Below are 23,367 nucleotides of genomic sequence, written 5' to 3'. Positions count from 1 at the left end.
AGGGAGGGAGGGAAGGCATCAAAGGAGGCAAGGAAGAGAGAGAGATGAAGATGCAGGGAGAGTGACGGAGAAAAAAGAGTTTCAGAGTGGTGGATCCCACCCTGGCCCCGCCCCCGGGCCGGACTCCGCCCCCGGGCCGCAGACTGCAGCGTTACCTCCAGCCGCCAGGGGCCGCCACGCGCAGCCGGCCGCTCTCTGCGCGCGCGGCAAGCCCTCTCTCCCGCCTCCGCCGGCCGCTCGCCCACCCGCAGCCGCTCTCGGGCTCCGGCTGGGTCTCGCGCGCTCGGCCGCTGCTAGGTCTCTTCGTGAGAGGCCTCGCGCCGTTCGGCGCACGCCGTACCCCTGCCTCGAGGCGCGGGGTCTCGTGGGCCCCGCTCCCGCCCTCCGCTCGCCTGGCCCGGACCGGAAGCGGCGCCGCACGGCCTGGGCCTGGCGCGGGGGGCGGGCACCGGGGCCCAGTCGGACATGGGCAAGAAGCACAAGAAGCACAAGTCGGAGAAACACCTCTACGAGGGTAAGGAGTGGGCCGCGGTGGAGGGTGGCGAGCCCGCGGCGTCTCGGTGGGGTTTTCGTGCCTTCGAGACTACCCTCGAGCGTCCGAGGCGGGCCGGGGACCACGCCTCCCGCGGGCAGGACCGGACCCGCGAAGGGGACGCGACCCGTCTGAGCCGCGCATACCCTAGGCTAGGGCGGCATTCGAACCCGGGACCCCCGATCCAGGCGGGTCTCTTGTTGAGGGGTGTAAATGGGATCTATTGGGATTCAAGTTTTGTTCTGAACGTTCGGGGCGTCCACTCGGCGAGTGCCCGTCATTCAACAGGTGCTTCGTGGGGCGCCCACTGCGTGCCCCGGGCCGCCTCGGCCTGTGCGCCTCCTTCTCTCCCGTCCAGCGGTCACTCTTCGTTGTGGATACTGCCCCGCGAGTGCCTCCTTTAATTGAAGCCCTTTCCTTTCATTTAAGAGTATGTAGAGAAGCCCTTGAAGCTGGTCCTCAAAGTGGGAGGGAACGAAGTCACCGAACTCTCCACGGGCAGCTCCGGGCACGACTCCACCCTCTTAGAAGACAAAAACGATCACGACAAACACAAGGACCGAAAGCGGAAAAAGAGAAAGAAAGGAGAGAAACAGGTTCCAGGGGAGGAAAAGGGGAGAAAACGGAGACGAATAAAGGTAAAGGTCGTTGCGTTGCTTCAGCTCTGCAGGTGGTACCAGTTTCTGAGGGTTGCCGCCTCCCGCTGTCAACCTTGCTTTATTTTCTTTGTGTCTAGTGAGATGCTGAAACGCTTGTAAAATCGGACTTGTCTTGAGCAGGAGCAGGGCAGAATAGAAACATGAATCATCTGAGTTTCACCAGCTCTGTCTTTAATTATACTCTTAGTTGTACTCACACATCAGGTGAGTGAGCAGCTAAGTCCTGATTTTCAGGAGCTGCTTCCTACCATCTAGGAAAGGTAAAAGTCATGCTCAAGAAAGCCTCAGTGTTCGAGGTTTGTGGAAAATAGTCATTTCAAAAGTAAATGGGGGGCTTCCCTGGTGGCGCAGTGGTTGGGAGTCCACCTGCTGATGCAGGGGACACGGGTTCGTGCCCCGGTCCGGGAAGATCCCACAGGCCGCGGAGCCTGCGCATCCGGAGCCAGTGCTCTGCAACAGGAGAGGCCACAACAGTGAGAGGCCCGCGTACCGCAAAAAAAAAAAAAAAAAAAGTAAATGGGATCTATTGGGATTCAAGTTTTGTTCTGAAATAAATACTATAATTCCAAATACATAATGAACAACTTTCATATTTTAGAACAAAGTTTGAGTCTATTGATGAGATAATTTGATCAGAGACCTTTAAGGGATATGACACCAGTGATGAAAATAAGCATTTTCTTAACCATTTGCAGCTAATAGAACATAAAAAAGAAAGTAGCTGCCATCTCTATATAAATAGTAATAATAATTAACTTTCCTTCCAAGGATGATCACATACATACCTGGAATTGTCCTAGGCTTCTTCGGCACTTCCCAAATTTAACCTGTCACGAAGTGACTTGTTGAATCAGTTACTGGATCTTGAAGCTAGATTTCTGTAGGTTTAGTTTTATAATTTTTTAATATTTATATACACAACAGAAATGTTCTAGTCCGTGTGATGAAACACATGGGTAAGTCACTAAATCTTAGAGATTCTCTTTTTGGAATTTCTTAATTATATGCCTTTCTGCCCCAGTGTTTATTGCTTTTGTCTAGATTGTGACAATATATAGAACTGTCTAATTTTTTTTTCCCTAAACTATAAAAGCCATATATGCCTATGATTTTTTTTTAAAAGAAATTCAAGTAATACAGAAGTGAACAAAATGGAAGGGAAAAAGTTTTGCTCACTCAGGTACCTCATTTAATCTTCCTCTTCAGAGGTAACCAGTTTTGTTTCGTTTTTTTAAAATTATTTACTGTTAGGAGTAAGGTAATTCATGAGTAGGTTTGACATAAATACACAACCATGTGTGAAATGGATAGCTAGTGGGAACCTGCGGTACAGGGAGCTCAGCTCGTTGCTCTGTGGTGACCTAGATGGGGGGGGAGGGGGGAGGGAGGGGATATATGTATACATATAGCTGAGTCACTTCGTTGTACAGCAGAAACTAACACAGCATTGTAAAGCAGTTATACTCCAATTGAAAAAAATTATATTAAAAAAAATGTCAAGAGTACTACAAGGCTTTTAACATAAAAGCGGTGTCCTGCTCCATCCTGGAGCTTTACTTCCCAAACTTTTTTTTTCTTTGGATGTTTATCTCCATTTCTAAATGTAGGTTTATATTGCCGTTTACTGATTTATGTGTACATCTTTTACTGACAGCATGTTGCAAAAGATGAGAATTTAAATTAGCATCCTTATATTGCTCCACGCCCCCAATTTCCCTTCCTGCATTCTCCCAGTGTAGATACAGCTCAATATTCAGTGTTTATTTCTAATTATTGTTCACTGGAGACAAATGGAATATACAAATACAGATCTGATCTTGACCAGTTAATTAATTGCTTTCATTTGTTTAGTTATCATGTACTAATTCTTCCCAAACTTCTAACAGATTTGTAAAACCCATCTGATTTCTGTTTTTCACATGGTCAGACACTTCCCCTTTTTTGGAAACATCCATCTTGCAGCCCTCTGTCCCTTCCTGCTCTAATCTGGACTAGTTGTTCTCTAGGCCTCCTTTGCATTCTTTCTGGATCCCATGTCTTCTTGATTTACTCCTTTGTTCTGGTGGAGTCTTAACTCTACGAACTTCCTAAGAAAGCATTCATAGGAGGTAGATTTTTGTAAGTTCTTACATGTTTGAACATCTTTATTCTACTCCCATATACTCTCCTCATGTAGATTGATGGTTTGACTCAGCGTGGAACTCCAAATTGGAAATTATTTTCTCCAAGAATTTTGAAAGCATTGCATGTTGTTTTCTGGCTTCTAGATTTGCTGTTGAGAAGTCTGTTGCCTTCTGATTCTTAGTCCTTTGTACATGACCAGTATGTGCTCTCTCAAAATGCTTAGAATCTTCCCTTTTATCTTCAGTAGTCTGTTGCACAATGGATATTCTTGCCTTCAGGTCTGAGATGTTTGCTTGAAGTATTTCTGTGATAGCTTCCTTCCCTCTGTTCTCTCTCTTCTCTCTTTCTAGAACCCCTGCCATTTAGATGTTGGACTTCTGGACTGATTCTCTAATTTTCTTATGTTTTTTTCTCCTCTTTTTCCTCTTTGTTTTTTGTGTTCTTCCTTCAAAGAGAGTTCCTAAACTTTGTCTTCTGGCTCTGCTCTTGAATTTTATTTCAGACCTTGTATTTTGAATTTCCAAGAACTTTTTCATGTTTTCTAACTGTCCTTGTTTTAATAACATCCTGTTCTTGTTTTTACATGCAGGATCTTTTATTTCTCTGAAATATTAATTGATGAGTTTTTTTGATATTTTTCTTCTAAGTATTTTTGCTCCTTGCACTGTCTCTGTTTCCCCTCAAGTTCTTCATTTTATTTGGTCTCTTCCTTTTGTGTTAAAAGCATCATTTAGTTATCTGTTGAGTGTTTGTAATCTATTTGTATTTAAATGTGAAGCACAGAAAGGCTGATTATATGCTTTGGGCCTAGACAAAGTTTGTCAGCTGATGGACTTCACTGGGCATCACTAAACAGAGACCTGATCATTTTGATTGGGAGCCGCCAAAGTTTTGTGCTTTTCCAGGTTTCTGGGGTTAGAACTTTTCTCAGAGGTGTCTCCCTCCTTGCATGCAGGAGGTATCTTGCTTTCTCTGATCTGTAGACTCCTCCACTTGCCTTTCATCTCCCAAGTGTGTTGATATCTTTCACCCACTGTCATCTCTTCTGTACTCTTTTTTCCCGCCATCATCTCGTTTAACTGGAAGTTGAACCCCTTTTAACCACTTCTGGGTTTAGTTCTGGCAGTTTCTACCATTATGCCAGCTGATATACTCATACTCCTCATTTCTTGTTTTATCAATTATCTCATCTTTTTATTAACTACATTGTATTTGGTTATATTACTGTACCATATTTTATTTTATATAACTTTTGAATGTTACAAATAATGCTGCATTGAACCTCATTGTTCACATCGCTTTGTATACTTTTATAAGGATATCTTCAGGATAGGTTCCTGGAAGTCTCCCCCTCTGCCCTTTCTTGACGGTGGCTCTAAGTATCATTAGCCACCTATATATTTTTATTTCATTGCAAATTAACATGCTTTCTTATCCACAGTTTCATTTGGAAATAACACCCAAAGTAGGGCAGGGAGGTGGATGATTTCCATTGTACAGAAGGTAAAGTGGAAACTCAGAATTGAAGTGAATTTGCCCAAAGTCCCACTTCCCCAGGACTCAGGGCTAGGGACTGTGGGATACTTCTGGGGTGTCACTGGTTCTATAGAGCCTGTTTGGGTTATCCCTTTTCTCCAGGCTGGACTGGGGAGGGGGAAGAGGGGTTCCTTTGCTAGGGAGACTTCAGAAGGACACCTTTCTCTGAGCTGTACTCTGGATCTCCAGAGAGTTTTAGGAACAGCAGTTGCTTCTGGTCTTTTCTTGGGGAAGTCAGCCATGTGACACCTGTGGGCCTGAAAGGGGCTAGAGTATGTGTGGTTCTGAGGGACTGGTGACTCTTCTGTTAGTTCATGTAGCAGGAAGGGGGAAGGGCACAAGAAAAAGATAAAACATGCCCTTTCCCTTTTAAAGTGTTTTTCTAAAAGGCATTCATAACTTCTGCTTATATTTCATTAGCCAGAATTTAATCACTTAGCCACCCTTGCTGCTAGGGAGGCTGGGAAATGTCTTTTAGTTTAGGGAAAGGGTTGGGGGCATTAAATCCTAATAAAAATCAGGAATCTTTTACTTAGGAAAATAAGGAGAAGATAAAGTTTTGGGAAAGCACAGATGTTTACAACACAAAACCCTGTAATTTCTCAAAGATGTCATATAAAGTTAAGTAATATTCTTTTGAGTAGGAAGGCTCTGATTATACTAGTTTAAAATGCCCCAACAGATAGGATCAGTATTGTTTCTCCCTGTAGAGCAGTAGTATTTAATACCAACCATAGCATTAAAAGCACACCATGCTTTAGTTTTTTGGTTTTTTTGGGGGGGGGTTTGTATTTTTAAGATTTTTTTGATGTGGACCATTTTTTAACATCTTTATTGAATTTTTTACAATATTGCTTCTGTTTTAAGTTTTGTTTTTTTGGCCACGAGGCATGTGGGATCTTAGCTCCCTAACCAGGGATCGAACCTGTACGCCCTGCATTGGAAGGTGATGTCTTAACCACTGGACTGCCAGGGAAGTCCCCATGCTTTAGTTTTAATCAGACCATAATCTGCACAACACCGAAGTGTGTTGGCTTTTTTTTCTCTTAAACATTTGAATGCCAAGCAGTTGGCAAAGAATTTGCCTGCTGGCATAACTCTAGTCTTTAGAAATCAGGGTACAGTGATGTTAACACTACAGTCAACATGGTATACAGTCAACATGTTAACACTACAGTCAACTATGTATTCTGAGCTATTACTGTAGTATAGTAGAAATATTCTTTTCATATCATACTATTAAACATAAAGGATCATATGTATAAAGCCATGAGTATTATACTTTATGGGCTACTTCAGATATTTTCAGAGGTAACCTGACAACCCACTTTTCATTTATATGCTGACTTGAGAAGCTGATACCTGAACAGAATGGTACATTACTGCAGAAGTAAGGAAGCTTGCACACCATGTGGAGAACTAAGAACAATAGCATGAAAGTGGGCAGATGTGAGGGTGTGTACAAGGGACATAAAGTAGTTCTGTTTTTGAAGCACAGAATACGAGAAGAGGAGTATGGGATAAGATCTGAGAGGCAGTTGAGATGGCAGAGTAGGGAGTTTGAACTTGAATGTGTAAGCAGTAGAGAGTCAAAAACTTTGTGAGTGGAAGAATGATAAAATGTTGAGCCTTAGTAACGGTAATCTGTTAACAGTGTCTAGCAGATATTGAAGAGAGTAGAGACTGGGTGTAAGGAGACCTACTTAGAAGGCTTTTTATTGAAGTAGTTCAGATGAGAGGTCTAAATTCTTTCATTAAAACTCAGACCTGTTCTTCAGAAAAGCATAATCCTAACCCGAATTCTGTCTTAACAACTTTGCGAGTCAGCTGCAGGTTTAGATGCTCAAAGAAGTTAGGCTAGTCCCGTTGCTAGGGATGTTATCAGAATAAAATGACAGGTGTTTTTCTTTAAATTTTTTAAAATCATGAACATTAAATATATAGGATATTATTCACAATGCTAGAGTTAAGTAAAATTTTGTTTTAATTTATTTTTTATTGATGTAACATTAGTTTATAACATTATATCAGTTTCATGTGTACAGCATTATATTTCTACTTTTGTATACAGTACAGCATGCCCACCACCAAAAATTTAGTTTCCATCCATCACCATACAGTTGATTCTTTTTACCCATTTCACCCTCCTCCCGTTACCCTCTGGTAACCACTACTCTGTGCTTTGTATCTATGTGTTCAGGGTTTTTTTGTCTGATTTGTTCATTTATTTTGTTTTCTTGTTTGTTTTTTATATTCCACATATGGGTGGAATCATAACAATATTTGTCTTTCTCCGTCTGACTTGTTCACTTAGCATAATATCCTCAAGGTCCGTCCATGTTGTTGCAAATGGCAAGATTTTGTCTTTTTTTATGGCTGGGTAATATTTCATCATGTATGTATACATATGTATATATACACACACGTGTGTGTGTATATATGCATCCTTTTTTCCATTCGTCCATTGATAGGCACTCAGATTGTTTCCATATCTTGGCTATTATAAATAATGCTGCACTGAACATAGGAGTGCATATATCTTTTCAAATTAAGTAAAACTTTAAAATTTTTTATTTATTTACTTTTTTCGGCCACGCCAGGCGGCATGTGGAATGTGGGATCTTAGTTCCCCGACCAGGGATCGAACCCACGTCCCCTACAGTAGAAGCGTGGTGTCTTAACCACTGGACACCAGGGAAGTCCCAATGTAAGTAAGACTTCTAATGAAAATTTAAAACTTATTCATATACAATAAATTCCCGTTTTTATTAAACACTATACTAGGTCCCAAGGGGCATACATACTCATAAAAACTAACATTTGAGTGTTTACTATATGCTAGGCATTGTTCTGACTTCTTTATATTTACTATTTTAATACTTAATAGCTTTATGGGGTAGGTACTATTAGTATCTCATTTTGTTGCTGAGTTAACTGTAAAGTAGCTTACAACTAGAGAGGAGAAATGAATGACTGTAATTGTTGAGCAAAGTGGGAATTCTCTCAAAACACAATTCATTGACTTCTTTTGTATGAATCTGCCATACCCAAGGTCTCAGGGCTGCTATGGCTTATTTGGGCTGGCAGAAAATCCTCTCCGCTTTTTCCCATTTTGCTGTTCCCTCCTGAGGTGGTCCTCTTTCTTTTTTTTTTTTAATAAATTTATTTATTTATTTATTTGGCTGCATTGCGTCTTCATTGCTGCGCGCGGACTTTCTCTAGTTGCGGCAAGCAGGGGCTACTCTTCGTTGTGGTGCGCAGGCTTCTCACTGCGGTGGCTTCTCTTGTTGCTGGCACAGCTCTAGGCTCACGGGCTTCAGTAGTTGTGGCTTGCGGGCTCTAGAGCGCAGGCTCAGTAGCTGTGGCGCACAGGCTTAGTTGCTCCACGGCATGTGGGATCTTCCCGGACCAGGGCTCGAACCCGTGTCCTCTGCTTTGACAGGCGGATTCTCAACCACTGTGCCACCAGGGAAGCCCTCTGAGGTGGTCCTCTTAATCACAGAAGATCTTCCCAGAGAAGAAAGGACTCTGACTAAGGGCATAAGAGTAGTGTTGGTCCTCTGATAGAAGGATTATTTATTTGTTTGTTTATTCAGCAAATATCTACCAGAAACCTATGATGCACTGGACTCAAATGATAAATAAAATATAGTTCCTACTCTGCAGGAGCTCAAAGTTGGGCTGGGAAATCAGACACAAAAGGATAAATAAACTTCATGGCCTGGCAAGTTCTAATAGAGGTATGAATAAAGTGTTCTGGGAGTCCAGAGGAAAGCGTTTCTCATTATGCCTTGGGGAAGTAGGGGAAAGCATCATAGAGGTAAGAGCTAAATTATGTGGCAGATGCAACGGAGGGCCAAAGATGAGGTGTAGCTTCAAAGTAATAAAACTGATATTTTCATTTGAATTCTAAAATCAGCTGTTAAAGTTCTGAAATTGTTTTGTACACTGGAAGCATTATTTGAATATAGACATAGATATCTATGTATATATATCTCTCCTACAAAAGTGACCAATGTGAAGGATAGTACCTAGAACTTCAGCTGTTACTTTTCATGCTTTCACGTTACCGTTTCACGCTGTCTTTTGTGATTAATTAATTCTACAAATATTATGTATTAGGCATTATTGAGCTTGGGGGTACAGAGCTGAATAAGACTTGGGCCTCTGCCCACCAGGAACTCCAGAAAGAGGCAAATGTGTCTATGACATGCAATGAGTGTTATAATATTAATAATATGAGCAAAGATTTACTTCAGAGGTTTTATGAATTAATAAAATAACTTGCCGTTGAGTCATGGATAAATTAGAATCTAGTCTGACATAAATGCAATGTGTTTGTAGTTATGGAAATAGCCACTGTTTTTCTCTCCTGCCTCAAACCTTCATACACACAGGATATTTACTCTCCCTAGAATTCTGTTCCCACCCTCAACCTGGCTAAATTTTCTCTCCTTCAGATCTCAACTCAGATGTTACTTCTTCATAGAAGCCTTCCCTTACTTCTCTAGTCTAAATTAGATTCACCCAACAGTTATCCTCTCCTTGAAATCTGTTTGGGTTTCTTTTACTAAGTTGTTTGATGTCTGTGGCTTTTTACACTGTTGGCTTCCTAAGGGCAGGGCTGTGTTTGTTTATCCACCAGTAAATATCCACACAGTAGAACCTCATTTATTTATTGAATGCATGAATGAATGCATATTCACCATGTGCTAGGTAGGCACTGTGCTAAACATTCACATACACTATCTTATTTAATCCTCAAAACACTCTTCTGAGGTAGGTATTGTTGTGTCTATTTTAGGGATGAGGAAATTAGTCCCCCCACAAAAATTATGTACTTGATCCATGATCTCATAGCTAATAAGTGGCAAAGCCAGAATTTGAACCCATTTTATAAACTGAAATTATAAACCCTCCTACCTGAAGTTAAATGGCTTTAGTATTTTTGTTCAGTTTTCTCTATGTAATTAGAAAAATAAACCGCTCTTAACCAGAACTGTGTTAACTTCCGGTTTTACGTATCTGTTACAAGTGGCGTTAACAGTAGGGTTCTATAGTATTTTGAAATCATAAAAAAAAATTGGAAGGTAGGAATCAGAATGTTAGGTGGAGAGAGAACTATAGAGATCAGAGCCTCTTGTTTTACAGGTGAAACAGACTAAAACAGTGGAATAACTTGTTCAGGTTTACATTCTGGTAAATTAGAAGCTAGATCTCCTAATATCTGGTCTGGCAATAACATGTTACAATATCTCCTTTCACTTTAGGGTAGTTTCCAAGTATATGTTTTTTATATTCTTTTTTTCTTTTGGACTCTGGCCCGGAAGGCAGTATTCTCTTGCCATACCAAATAGTAAAGTGGTCACTGTAGACCAGTCTAACTAGATAAAGTTACCAGATAGGGGTAGTACAGAGACACATTATACCTTCCCTTGGTACTTTTTCAGCTTTTCTGTTTCATGGTCATTTCACCATCTCATAAACTCTAAAATAAGAATCAACAGTTGCATCTCTATCTTGCAGGTGATAAAGAGGCCTAGTGAGAGTAAATGAGTGCCTGAGAAGGTCAGAGTGTGTTAAGGATGAAGCTAGAGCAAGAACTTGAGCCTCTAGACCATGTGTCAGCAAACTAGAGCAAGCACCACCTGATTCTGTAAATAAAGTTTTATTAGAACATAGCCACACCCATTCATTTACATATTGTCTGTGGCTGCTTTCTTGCTATACCAGCAAAGGTTAGTAGTTGCGATAGACATTATGGACCACAAAGCATAAATTATGCTACCTGGCTGTTCACCAAAAAAAAAAAGTTTGCCAGCCCCTACTCCAGACTTCTTGTACTATGGCCTTAGTTCTTTCCACCTAGGAGAGTGCTTACTGCCTTTTCAGGCTGTCCTCTATCCACAATTTATGTTTAATAGGAAGAGATCTTGTCTCTGAGGGTCTTTTTTCCATTGAACAGTTGTTCTAAACCTGCCAACCTATAAAAGATTCATACTAGTTTTTCTGGGGAAAAGATACAAAACTTTCCTGAGTCAAAAACTGCTGCTCAGGGCTTCCCTGGTGGCGCAGTGGTTGAGAGTCTGCCTGCCGATGCAGGGGACGTGGGTTTGTGCCCCGGTCCGGGAAGACCCCACATGCCGCGGAGCGGCTGGGCCCGTGAGCCATGGCCGCTGAGCCTGCGCGTCCGGAGCCTGTGCTCCACAATGGGAGAGGCCACAACAGTGAGAGGCCTGCGTACTGCAAAAAAAAAAAAAAAAAAAAAAAAAAATTGCTGCTCCAAAATATGAGGCCATAAAAAAGATAGCAGTCAACTTAATGGAAACTGACATCAAGTGCACAATGAGTACAGTTTATAACATTGTTCTCTGGAGCTTCAGTCAGTCATGTATTCTGTATTAGATGCTTTGGGCTCTGAGAATTGAATGTGAGGTTCTGTATCAGTGATACTCAAAGTGTGATCACTGCACCGGCAACACCCACATAGCCTAGAAACTTGTTAGTAATGCAGATTCGGAGGCTCTACTCTAGACCTACTGGATCGGTAATTCTGGGGACAGGGCCTAGTCATTGGTGTTTTCTTTGTTTGTTTGTTTGTTTTTTGGTGGTACAAGGACCTCTCACTGTTGTGGCCTCTCCCGTTGCGGAGCACAGGCTCCGGACGCGCAGGCTCAGTGGCCATGGCTCACGGGCCCAGCCGCTCCGCGGCATGTGGGATCTTCCCGGACCCGGGCATGAACCCATGTCCCCTGCATCGGCAGGTGGGCTCTCAACCACTGCGCCACCAGGGATGCCCGTCATTGGTGTTTTAACAAGACCTTCAGGTGATTCTGATGCACACTGAAGCTTGAGAACCATAATGAGACCTCAGAGTTTGCATTTCTAGCAATTTCCCAGATGATGCTGATGTTGCTGGTCTGGGAACCACACTTTGAGAACCACTGCTCTCGATACTAGAACAAGAAATTTGGACATGGGCCAAGAAAATTAAGATCCTATTGAGAATCTTGAGCATAAAATAGACATTTTGGGACAATTTTACTATAAAATTTAATTTTTAAAATTCAAAGAACAGAATTAAAAAAACAAAAACTACCACCTGGATACCAACCATTCAGCTTTAACAAATCGTAACATTTTGCCTTTTGCTCGTATTTTTGGGTTTTGTTTTTTTTTAAGAAATTAGAGTACAGACACAGATGAAGCTTTCTGTGTCCCCTGCCAGAATCCATTCCTCTTCCTCATTCCCTACAGAGGACCGTGAATTTGGTGTGCATCACATGAAAACTTGTTCTTATAATTTTACTCCTTCTGCATACGTTTGTAAAATACACTAATATATTTTCAAAACTTGCATAACTAATCTTGTAATAATTCTCAACTTTTTCCTCCAGAAATTATGTTTCTGAATATAATACATGCTGATACAGTGTAACTTTAGACTATTAATTTTACTTGCTATGTAAATATGCCATAATTTACTAATCCATATTCCTTTTAGTAGGTTGTTCCTAATTTTTACTATTTCACAGAGTCCTGTAATAAACTTGCACATGTCTACATGTACACTTGTGAAAGGAAGTTTCTCTAGGGTATATGCCCAGGAGTAGAATAGCTGAGAAGTAGGATAAAGGTAGGCTTCAGCTTCATTAGATATTGTTTATTGTTCTCCTAATGGTTGTACCTATTTACTCACCCATCTGCAAGGTATGAGAGCCCCATTTCTCCACATTTTCATCAAAACTTGACATTTTTAGACATTTTAATTTTTACCAATCATAGAGATGTGAAATGCCTTCCAGTTTTTAAATTCATAATTCCCAGAGTTCGAGGAAGCCTGAAGCTAGTTTTCATGTTTCTTAACATTTCCAGTTTTTTTTCTGGGAATTACTTACGATACCCGTTACCCATTTTCTGTTGGGTTATTTACCTTTTTACATGAATCTGTAGGTGCTCTTTATGTAATCTTTGCTAATACTTTGAGTTATTTGTGTTTCTCAGTCAATAGGCTAGTCTTTTAGCTTTATAGATAAGAAAATCCCTCCTCTTGAGTCATAAAGATTCTTTTACTTTATCTCAAGTTTTAAAATTAAGTCTTTAATTTATCTGAAATTTACTTTTACACGTGGTATGAGGTGGAGATCTAATTTCATATTCTTTTTAAATGTAGATAACCAGTTGTCCCAGCACTACCCTTTTGTAATTGATTTATAATGCCAATCTGTGATACATCAAAGACTTTTCTATGTGCATGAGTCTGTTTCTGGGCTCTATGATACGTTCTGTAGGTCCGTTTGTCCCTGTGTCAGACCCACGTTGTCTTAATTATCATTTTATACAAATACTTAATATCTGATAAGACATTTTATTGTGACCTTTTTCAAAACTGTTCTATTCTTGATGACTCACTCTTCAAGATAGATTATACAATTGGCTTATCAAATTTCATGAAAAATCCTGTCTTACAATTTTGATAGGCATTACATTTTTTTAAAAATTTTATTTATTTATTTGTTGGGTCTTTCTCTAGTTGCGGTGAGCGGGGTCACTCTTCATCGTGGTGCACAGGCCTCTTACTGTCGTGGCATCTCTTGTTGTGCAGCACAAGCTCCAGACGCGCAGACTCAGTAGTTGTGGCTCACGGGCCTAGCCGCTCCGCGGCATGTGGGATCTTCCCATACCAGGGCTCGAACCCGTGTCCCCTGCATTGGCAGGCAGATTCTCAACCACTGCACCACCAGGGAAGCCCCAGGCATTACATTTTATTTATAGATTACTTTGGAGCAAATTGACTATCTTTCAGTTCATGAACATGGTATATCTCCTTTATTCAGATCTTCCACAGTGGCCTTTCAGTAATGTTTCATGATTTTTCCTAAAAGGTATTGCTCATCTTTTATTAGATTTACTCCTGGGTATATTATCTTGCTTTTGTGAATAGTGTTATTTTTCTAATTGGTTGTTTCTACCATATAGAAGCACTTTTTTTTTCCCCTTTATGAACATATTATTCTCTCCTTTTCCAGCAGATGGCAGTAAAATACATTAAGATTTCATTATTAATAATCTTTTCAGTGGTGTCTTCTTTTTTTCCACTGAAATTAAAATGATTTGTTTTAGAGGTATTGATTCTGGAGTATTTCTAAATTATCTCCCTTTGTTCCATTTAGGAAGATAAAAAGAAGCGAGATCGGGACCGCGTGGACAATGAGGCAGAAAAAGACCTCCAGTGTCAGGCCCCTGTAGGATTAGACTTGCCTCCTGAGAAGCCTCTTGCAAGCTCTTTAGCCAAACAAGAAGGTTGGAATAACTCTGAATTAACTGTCCTGAATGAGGAGGCTGAAGTTATTTTAAAGATGGTAGCCAGGGAAAGTGACTGGGTTTTTAGCTTTTAAGTTAAAGTTTAAAAGCTGTTAAATTAAATTTTCTTTTAAGTTTTCTTATTTATATCACTGCTTAAGAGCTTTAAATTAGCTTCAGTTTTAAACTTGATATTCTCATACTTTACCATATTTGAAAGATAAATGGAATTTCTCTGAGATGTTTAATGATGGGTATGAGATAAGTCATATATAGAAAGAAAATAAGCTAAACAATACTCTCTAGAATCTTCCTTTTTAAAACACTCTATTCCTTTCTTCTTTACTTTAGAAGTAGAACAGACACCCCTTCAAGAAGCTTTGAATCAACTGATGAGACAACTGCAGAGGTGAATGTTTTTTCCAACATTTTTATAACATGGAAATTGAAATGGGAAATACAGGATCCAAACCACGTCTTTTTTTTATTATTATTTGTTAAAGCCGTATTTTATGGCCTGTATCCAAATGTACTTGATTTTAAAGTGGATGATAAATATTTTGCCTGGCAATAGAAGTACTCCAAGAGGCTGACTTCTAGATGTTCTCATTTGGTTTGTTTTAAATGGCAGCTTGAAGAGTGTTACTTAATACTCTTAATGGAAAATTTCTCCTTAATCTAAAGTAACTTCTGATGTTAAAGCTTTAAACCAGGATTAAACAATATAGATATTTCCATTTGCTAATACATAAACACACCTTCTGTATGTTTGTGCAGTGCTTATCACTGCTGTCAATGTTCAACAATTACCAAGTCTGGGAGAAGAGACAAAATGCCATAAATAAGATTTGTGACCCTCTCTTAAATGCAGAAATTTGTTCTAAAAATTACGATATCTTGATAACACTAATGATAAGTTCTTAGAAAAGAATAACATGATCTTCATTAAAATATTTGTTTTGATACCTCTCTTTACTCAGAATTTGAATTCTCAGCTCAAAGACATTTACATTATTGGCAGAGGATTCATGGGTATAGGGCATGCATTCTCACAGTGAGTTTTCTTCTTACCATGTTGGCCTTGTATGTCAACCCCAGAACATATCATAAATCATTTTTTAAGGTAAAGCCTCTACTGCTATCTGTATTCAACACCAATTCAGCTTTGCAGTGAAAATCAGAAATTAGTGGCCTCTCTTCCTCTTTGGTGTTACAGAACAATTGAGAGATTTATATCTCAAGTCTTTACACTTGAGTAAATCATTCATTACTTGTCCCAAAGGAGTGAACAGGTAAGTATTAAGCATTCCAACTCAATTAGAATGTATGACTATAAAGCATTTTGGCTACCTTTTAGTTTTGTTTCTTACAACGTAAGACCGGAATGTAGGGTAATGATGTCTCCTTAAAAGAAATCTACTTATCAGGGTCTCTCTTAGTCTAAGGATGTTCACATTGCTCAGAACATTTTGGGAATTAGAATCCAGAGCCACATTTTTTTGGAATAGCCTCAGTGATTCTTCATCCTTGAGGCTCAGCGCAAATGCTGGTAAAGAATATAGTTGACCAAGTTTAATAATAGCATTTTTGGTCAAACCAAGTGGGACTCTATATTAAAATGACTGATTTTAGGAGGTATAGATAATTTGCTCTGAAGAGGCCCTCCAGAGATGCTTCATGGTGTTATTCACAGTAGCTTTCGTGGATAATATGCATTTGGATGTATAAGTTCCAGACTGGACTTTTTTGCTTATTCTTGGTACTTTTTAATCTCACTGCTTAGGCATCCTGCTGGGAAGAACAAAGGCAGATTCACACACACCTAAATTCAGATTCCATCTCTGTATTTTATCAGATTTATGACCTGGAACAAATCATTTGACCTCTGAGCCTCAGTATTCTCATCTCTAAGTGAGGATACCACCTCCTTGATGGCTTTTGTGAGGATTAGATATAAAATACTTCAATTCCCTACCACTGGCCCTGGCATGTGGTAAATACATCTTTTAAATTGTTGCTATTCTTATTTTTAAATAATAATAAATATATTTATTTAATAATAACCATTTTTATTGATGTGATTATTTGGAGTAAGAAAGCTTTGATATGCCAGATTTCCAGAGGAAAATAACAGTCTAATGAACTAATCTTATAGAGCAGTGGTTCTCAACCCTGTCTGTCCTGGAAATATCAAAATTCAACCCTAGAAAAACCATTGCCTGGACCACCCTCCTATAAGAGATTCTCATATAGTGGGTCTAGGGTAAGCCTCCCACCCCACTGGAATTTTTTTAAAGCTCCTCTAATGATTCTCACGCACAGCCAGAGTTAAGAACCTATGATGGAAAGCACTGGGTCTCAAGTATGGGGGTATTATGAGGACCTTTTTAATGTCAGTTTTTTGAGACCCCCCCCCCCACCTACACACACAATAGAAGTTGTATCCATTGATTAAGAAAATATATATAGTCATCCCTTGGTATCCACAGGGGACTGATTCCAGGAGCCCCCGTAGATACCAGAATCCAAGGATGCTCAGGTCCCTTATATAAAATGACAGCAGTCCAGTGAATACAGTCAGCCCTCCATATCCACATTGAGAAACCCACGGATACAGAGGGCCAGCTGTACTCGTGAGGAGGCAACAGCTCTGTGGCCCAAGGGTCCAAGCCTAATTAGAAACCAATATGGAAGATTGCAGGTGTGCATTCATTGTTATTATTTCTGCTTTTTCCTCTATGATTGATAAAAATACATAGTACTAATCTTCCAGAGTACAAGATATTGGTTAGTTAATCTAGATTTCTTATTTTGTTTCATCTTTCCCTGTGTTGGAGATGCTATGAATTAATTAAGCTGCATATTTTAAAAGATTCTCTGTCTTAAGGGTACAATTTATATGTAAAGCATCTTAACCTTATTAAATAGTTAGTAGTCTTTAAAATTGTTAGTTCAGTTTTCAGTGAAAAACGCATTAGCCTACTACAAATTCTACATCTGAAGGGTTTCCTCTGACTCATGCTCCTTGACCAGTAGATTTGTTTGTGGTAGAAATAAAATTGCCTTTTTCCTGTCTTCACAGGAAAGACCCAAGTGCTTTCTTTTCATTTCCTGTGACTGATTTTATTGCTCCCGGCTACTCCATGATCATTAAACACCCAATGGATTTTAGTACCATGAAAGAAAAGATCAAGAACAATGATTACCAGTCCATAGAAGAACTAAAGGTAACTCTGGCTACTTACCTCGTGTTGGAGAAATAGACTGAGCTGTGCTACAAAGTAACATATCTATTCAATTGAGAGTCAAACTTTTGGATCCTATATGTAGAAAAATCCTGGCAGAAATCTGCACGTCTGGTATTCAGAATCTTTCTCAAGTTTATTTTAATACCTAAAATCTGTATTTTTTTGGTCTTAGAAAACAACTTTGAGCTTGGTGATTAAAAAACCAGACAAAATAAGCCATCTGCTGTCTTTTATTATTTTGTGGGTTTTGGTAAAATTTTTAATTTCATGCATTCTATAAAATATTTTCTCAACCTTTAAAATGAAAAAATGTTTGATTTTTAATTTCAGATCAATGCAGGTAAAATGGATTTTTTTTAATTAAAGTATAGTTGATTAACAATATTGTATTAGTTTCAAGTGTACAGCAAAGTGCTTCACTTATATATTTTTTCAGATTATTTTCCATTATAGGTTATTAACAAGATATTGAATAGTCAGTATTTTAATGGAAGTTGATTTAGAGTAGTTTCTTTTTCTATTTCTAGACATCTTCCTAATACAGAATAAATTGGCTTGTCTAGAAATACTAAACAGAAGTTTAATTACATTTTCTTGGGGCTTCCCTGGTTGCGCAGTGGTTAAGAATCTGCCTGCCAGTTCAGGAGACACGGGTTCAAGCCCTGGTCTGGGAAGATCCCACGTGCCGCAGAGCAGCTAAGCCCGTGAGCCACAACTACTGAGCCTGTGCTCTAGACCCCACGAGCCACGACTACTGAACCCACGTGCCACAACTACTGAAACCTACACGCCTAGAGCCTGTGCTCCGCAACAAGCCACCGCAACGAAGAGTAGCACCTGCTCGCCACAACTAGAGGGAGCCTGCGTGCAGCAATGAAGACCCAACGCAGCCAAAAATAAAAATAAATAAATAAGTTTAATTACATTCTCTAGTTTGATGAAAGTCAGTTGCTCCCTGTGTTCACTTCAGCTATACTTGTTTAGCATATTTTCTTCAACTTTAAGAAGAGAGAAATTTATAAATTACAAGTAAAGAACCTACAAGCTACCAAGATGATACATATGCCTAATGTTATAGTTGAAGTTTTTTCCATCTTTAAATAGCCTTGGTATATATGTTGGTTTCAGAGTTACACTTTACATTTTAGTCATCCGAAGAAAAGGAACCATGTGTTTTCTTTTTTAATTTGCTCTGTACCAAACCATTACAAACTTAACTGGTTTAGATAATATCTATTCTATCTTTGTTTTTTCTGGTTGAACATTGTAGCGTTCACCTGACCTAAGGGCTAGACCCTAATCAGTTACAGAAGGAAAATAAGACAGTAAACGTTTACTTGGTCTCTTTTTTTTTTCATCCACGTTGATCGGTTGAAATTTATAACACTACCATTTAGTTCTGTCTTTACTATCAACTTGAATGTATAGATAATATTTCACTCTGAAAAACCTGAATTGTATTCTCTTGTATTCAAAGAAATGGAAACTTTTCTCAACTTTTCATCTGGTGAAAATTAGGCTAGAACTGTTTATTTCAGCATATTTCGGACCTTATATATTGCTTAATGGAAAATTTTTCACAGTTTTTTTCCTTTTAGTGAATAGTTTTCCTTGGATCTTTTCCTTATGATGACATGAGGGACTAGAAGTATGCCCCCTAAGTGTTTTTGAGCTATGGTCAAGATTTATCATAATTGAAGTGAACAAGTATTTTTAACTTTTTGGAATTTTCTACATTACTACACTTTTTTCTCAGGAAAATTCAATAGCCCAATGTAGTATTTATTAGCTTATCCAGCTCATTAGGCTGTTCAAGGTTTTTTTTTTATTATTACATGAAAAGTATGCAGAAAGGTCATTCAGCTTTAAGAATGATGAAGTGCCATTACACAAAAGTCCAGTAAAGCCTAGCATGTGGCAGTTAAGATTCATGGAATCTACAAATTGCCTTAACAGATCAGACCTGCAATCAGAATGGTCCAGTACTCTCTTGCCAGTTAGAGACCAATGGTCATTTAGTGTAATAGTCATCTAGTGACTCCCCTCATTTGCTTCTCCTACCCCCAAATATATGTTTAATAATTCTTAATGGAATGGAAGCTTTTCAGAATATCTGTAAAAGGGTTCTTAACCTGGGGTCCTTTGGGTAGCCATGGATGAGCCTTTAGGGGGACCAGGAACCTTATAAAATGACATGAAAATTTTGTGTTCACCTTTGTATTACATGTATGTGCTTGAGGAGTGGATCCATAGCTTTCATCAGATTCTTAGGGATCCAGGACCGAGCAAAATCCTAACTGATTAGAGACTTGGCCAAGAACTGAGGAGCCACATATACTTCGTTTCATCTCCTTTAAATTTAATATCAAATTTATTGTGACCCTTGAACAGTCTTCTCATATGCTTTTAAATAATATTCAGTCTACCTATCTTCATTACATTAAGTGTTCTAAGCTGTCATCACTAGTTATTAAATAATGGGGCTTGAATGTTTCGTTTTAAATTCAGAGGAGGAGTTTGGGGCTCAGATTATTTTTTGTTGGGTTTTTATCATTTTAACTTAGTAAGGCCTTGGCATAATCGCCCTCACATTTATACAATGTAAAAATTACTTAACCATGAAAATACGCAGTGGGATTGAGTTCCCCAGCACATGTGCATACTTTGAAATTTAAACCAAAAGTACAGTTTTGATAATTTGCCTACTGCAGTTACATGTTGTAACTCTTTGAGGTTGTATGGTTTATTTCAGGTTGGCATGATTTTGCAACATTCTGCAAATTATGTTTAGCTTATAACAGTATCCAAACACTTAAAAGAAAATTAGTGTAAATGTTTTGCCATTTTTGCTCAGTTAATTTGAATCTGGTAGGAAATATTGTGATAATTTAATATTGTCCCAGTTTTCAGTCAGGATCTGAAGTAAAACATTTAACTCATAACTGGAGAATTAAGATGTTTGTTTTAAAACTAAGAATATTTTTTAATTAAATGAAGTACACAGTTAAAATTATTAAACATAAGATAGAAGTATTTTCTTCTAATTCTTTTTTTGTGCAATAAGATTGTACGGAAGAAACCCATTTTAAAATTTTATCTCGGGATCTAAAATTTATATAGTTACTATAGAATGTTTAAGAATTTGGAAAGGAATGTAGTAGGATATTTAATTTAGCAGTATTCGTTTTGTTAGTGCGTTTTATTTTTTTAATTTTTTTTAAAGTTTTTTCTTTCTTTTTTTTTTTTTTTTTTGGCTGCGTTGGGTCTTCGTTGCGTGTGGGCTTTCTCTAGTTGCGGCGAGCAGGGGCTACTCTTCGTTGCCGTGTGCGGGCTTCTCATTGTGGTGGCTTCTCTTGTTGAGCAGCACGGGCTCTAGGTGTGTGGGCTTCAGTAGTTGTGGCTCGCAGGCTCAGTAGTTGTGGCGCACGGGCTTAGTTGCTCCACGGCATGTGGGATCTTCCCGTACCAGGGCTCGAACCCATGTCCCCTGCATTAGCAGGCAGATTCTTAACCACTGTGCCACCAGGGAAGCCCTGTTAGTGAATTTTAAAACTTAATAAATTGCTGTTAACGTTGCTTAGTAAACAGTAAAAGGATGGGAGCGGGTTTTGTTGGTTTGTTTTTGTTTTGGGGGGGTTTTTTTGGTGGTGGTGGTTGTTTTTAATTTCTTGAAGACCTGCATGATTTCAAACAGGACAGGAGGGTACTTTGTTTCATTTTAATGTATTTCTCCCTAATATTTTCTCTGCAGGATAACTTCAAACTAATGTGTACTAATGCTATGATTTACAACAAACCAGAGACCATTTATTATAAAGCTGCAAAGAAGCTATTGCACTCAGGGATGAAAATTCTTAGCCAGGTAAAGGAAATTCTTTGTCATAAATAATAATTGTTATAAAAATCTATATCCCTTTGTTTTTTGGTTATAGTGATACAGATCCAATACAGTACTGGTTTTATTTTACAGGCAGATGATATTAAAAGTAGGAAATATTAAATGAAAAAAAATTTTAACATAGAAAAGAAAATTAAAGCAGGAAGATTCTCATTTGGAATTGATAGAAATAAATATTGGCAGTCACTTGTAATTATTTACTTAAGAGGCTCTTGAGTTGGTATTCACCAGATAGACTTACATTGGCTGTGAAACAAACATCAACATGAATTCCAGGACAGGATAGATTACATGAATTATGAGACCTTTCAGAAGGAAAGCTCTCTATTTCCCTTTGTAGGGATGGAATCTAATGTTCTGGTGAAGCACAGGAACTTCTTCGAGTAGAAAGAAACAAAATACACAAATGAACGATAATTTGGAATTGTCTCAAAGCCACCTCCCCACAGGAGCAGACTTTCCTTTGAAGGATAAGAACTGTTGCACACAGTAACGCATTTGACATGGGAGAAACGTGTGCAGAGACGCAGACACATCATCATCATCAAGCTTCATGAGGGAGCTTAATCTGATAACTTATTCAAAACAGAGATACTGTAGATAGTGGCAGAAAGTGACGGGAGTCTCATCTCAGAGCGATGGCTGATGAATGACCTTGAAGGGCAAATTGAGGTGATCATGTGCATCTGCTGGGAGAAGAGGAGAGCTCACAAGATAAATCACGTCTTTCGAGGTTTTACTCACAACTCTGCATAGGATGGAAAATTAACTGAGACAAACCTGGCACCTTATCACAGCGGGAAGTCAGAAGACTGAGTTCTAGTTTTAGCTCTTTTCCACTAACTTTTGAACCTTGGCCCCCCCTGGGCCCATTAACCACCCTGGGCCTCAGTGTTCTTATCTGTAGAGAAGAAGGTTTAATCTGAGATCTCAAAGATAATTGCTAGCATTAATGTGCTGATTTTAGAAAGAGCTAGAGTAAGGAGGAGATCAAGAAGAACAAGATGTGAGAGGGATTTTGCAAAGAGAAATGAATGGGTATGAGGAGAAAGAAATCAGAATCAAGGGCTCGGGTTCAAATTCAAGGGAGTTAGAGAATAGTAGAAATGAGTCATGTGTAGATGCACATGGTTTTCCAATTTTTATATCAAATGTGATCATTTGTATCGCAGTTTTACATTTAAAGAATTGCCTTGGTGCGCAGACGTCTTAGTGTCTGTGTGCTTGGCTCTGAAAGATTCTTGTATCCACTTAACGGAGGAAAGAAAAACATTTGGATTGATGTTCCATTCTTGCACTCCTAATATTTAGACAACATCAATTCCCACCCTTTCCTAGAGACTTGGGAAACTGTAATGTAAGCCAGTTACCCATCTTTGGCAAAATATGCAGAGGAAAGGAGAATATAAAATGTTTATCCCATTCTTTGCAGAAAAACTCAGAATCCAGAACCAAGCCATATTCCAGTTTTAAAAACCTGCAAATACTTGCTATTTTTGTATTTGAAGTAAAAGTGCACCCAACAAATGCAGTGTTTAGTCACTCCAAAATATGTACATTGAATTTTTAGGATAAAGTTTAATTCGCAAACATAACATATCCAAGTAAAATTTTCAACTTTGATCTACCACTGTTTTCTCATCTTTAAATAATGTAGTTAATATAACATGTAAACGACTCCAGTAGCTCTTGTATTTTATTGGGGATGGGGTGGCTGGAAGCACAGGAAAGAAAATCTTTCTTTTCCACTTTCCCTTTTCTCTCTCTGTTGTCTTCCCTTTTTTCAGATCTCTTCCTGTTGAGGAGCCCTACGCATCTTGTGTTATAGCTTCCTGTTGACTGTTCTCTCCACGCTAGATGGGAGAGACCCTTACAGTAGTGATTTTTAAATGTTTAAATTTAGACCTTCTGAATTACTCTTTTAATAGCACATCTCCCAAGAGAGCCCAGTACACCCTTCCGTGAATGGTGTCTTTTCAAAGATAACTGTTTTTGAATTCAGTGTAAAGATTGTAGAGCAGTCATTCATCATTTTTTCAGTTACACACAAGTAGTGACTATTAGGTG

The 23,367-nt window shown here is 38.9% G+C and overlaps 1 protein-coding gene across 4 annotated transcripts in view; it reads left to right on the top strand.

Moving 5' to 3' along the window:
* Positions 1-247: 247 nt before the first annotated feature.
* Positions 248-23,367, top strand: part of BRD7 (bromodomain containing 7) — a 38,313-nt gene continuing 15,193 nt past the window's right edge. For 2 of the 4 annotated variants that reach the window (XM_060130193.1, XM_060130192.1), the window contains exons 1-6: positions 249-514; positions 962-1,170; positions 14,025-14,154; positions 14,506-14,563; positions 17,237-17,381; positions 21,154-21,264. In XM_060130193.1, coding sequence (XP_059986176.1) covers positions 466-514; positions 962-1,170; positions 14,025-14,154; positions 14,506-14,563; positions 17,237-17,381; positions 21,154-21,264 — 702 coding nt within the window. In that variant the 5' untranslated portion in view covers positions 249-465. Of the gene's footprint in view, positions 515-961; positions 1,171-14,024; positions 14,155-14,505; positions 14,564-17,236; positions 17,382-21,153; positions 21,265-23,367 lie in introns of all 4 variants that reach the window. The other 2 variants (XM_060130194.1, XM_060130195.1) reach the window with 2 other exon arrangements.

The sequence above is a fragment of the Lagenorhynchus albirostris genome, chromosome 19 (assembly GCF_949774975.1).
Source record: "Lagenorhynchus albirostris chromosome 19, mLagAlb1.1, whole genome shotgun sequence".
Lineage (NCBI taxonomy): Eukaryota > Metazoa > Chordata > Mammalia > Artiodactyla > Delphinidae > Lagenorhynchus > Lagenorhynchus albirostris.
This window is presented reverse-complemented; position numbering and strand designations above follow the sequence as displayed.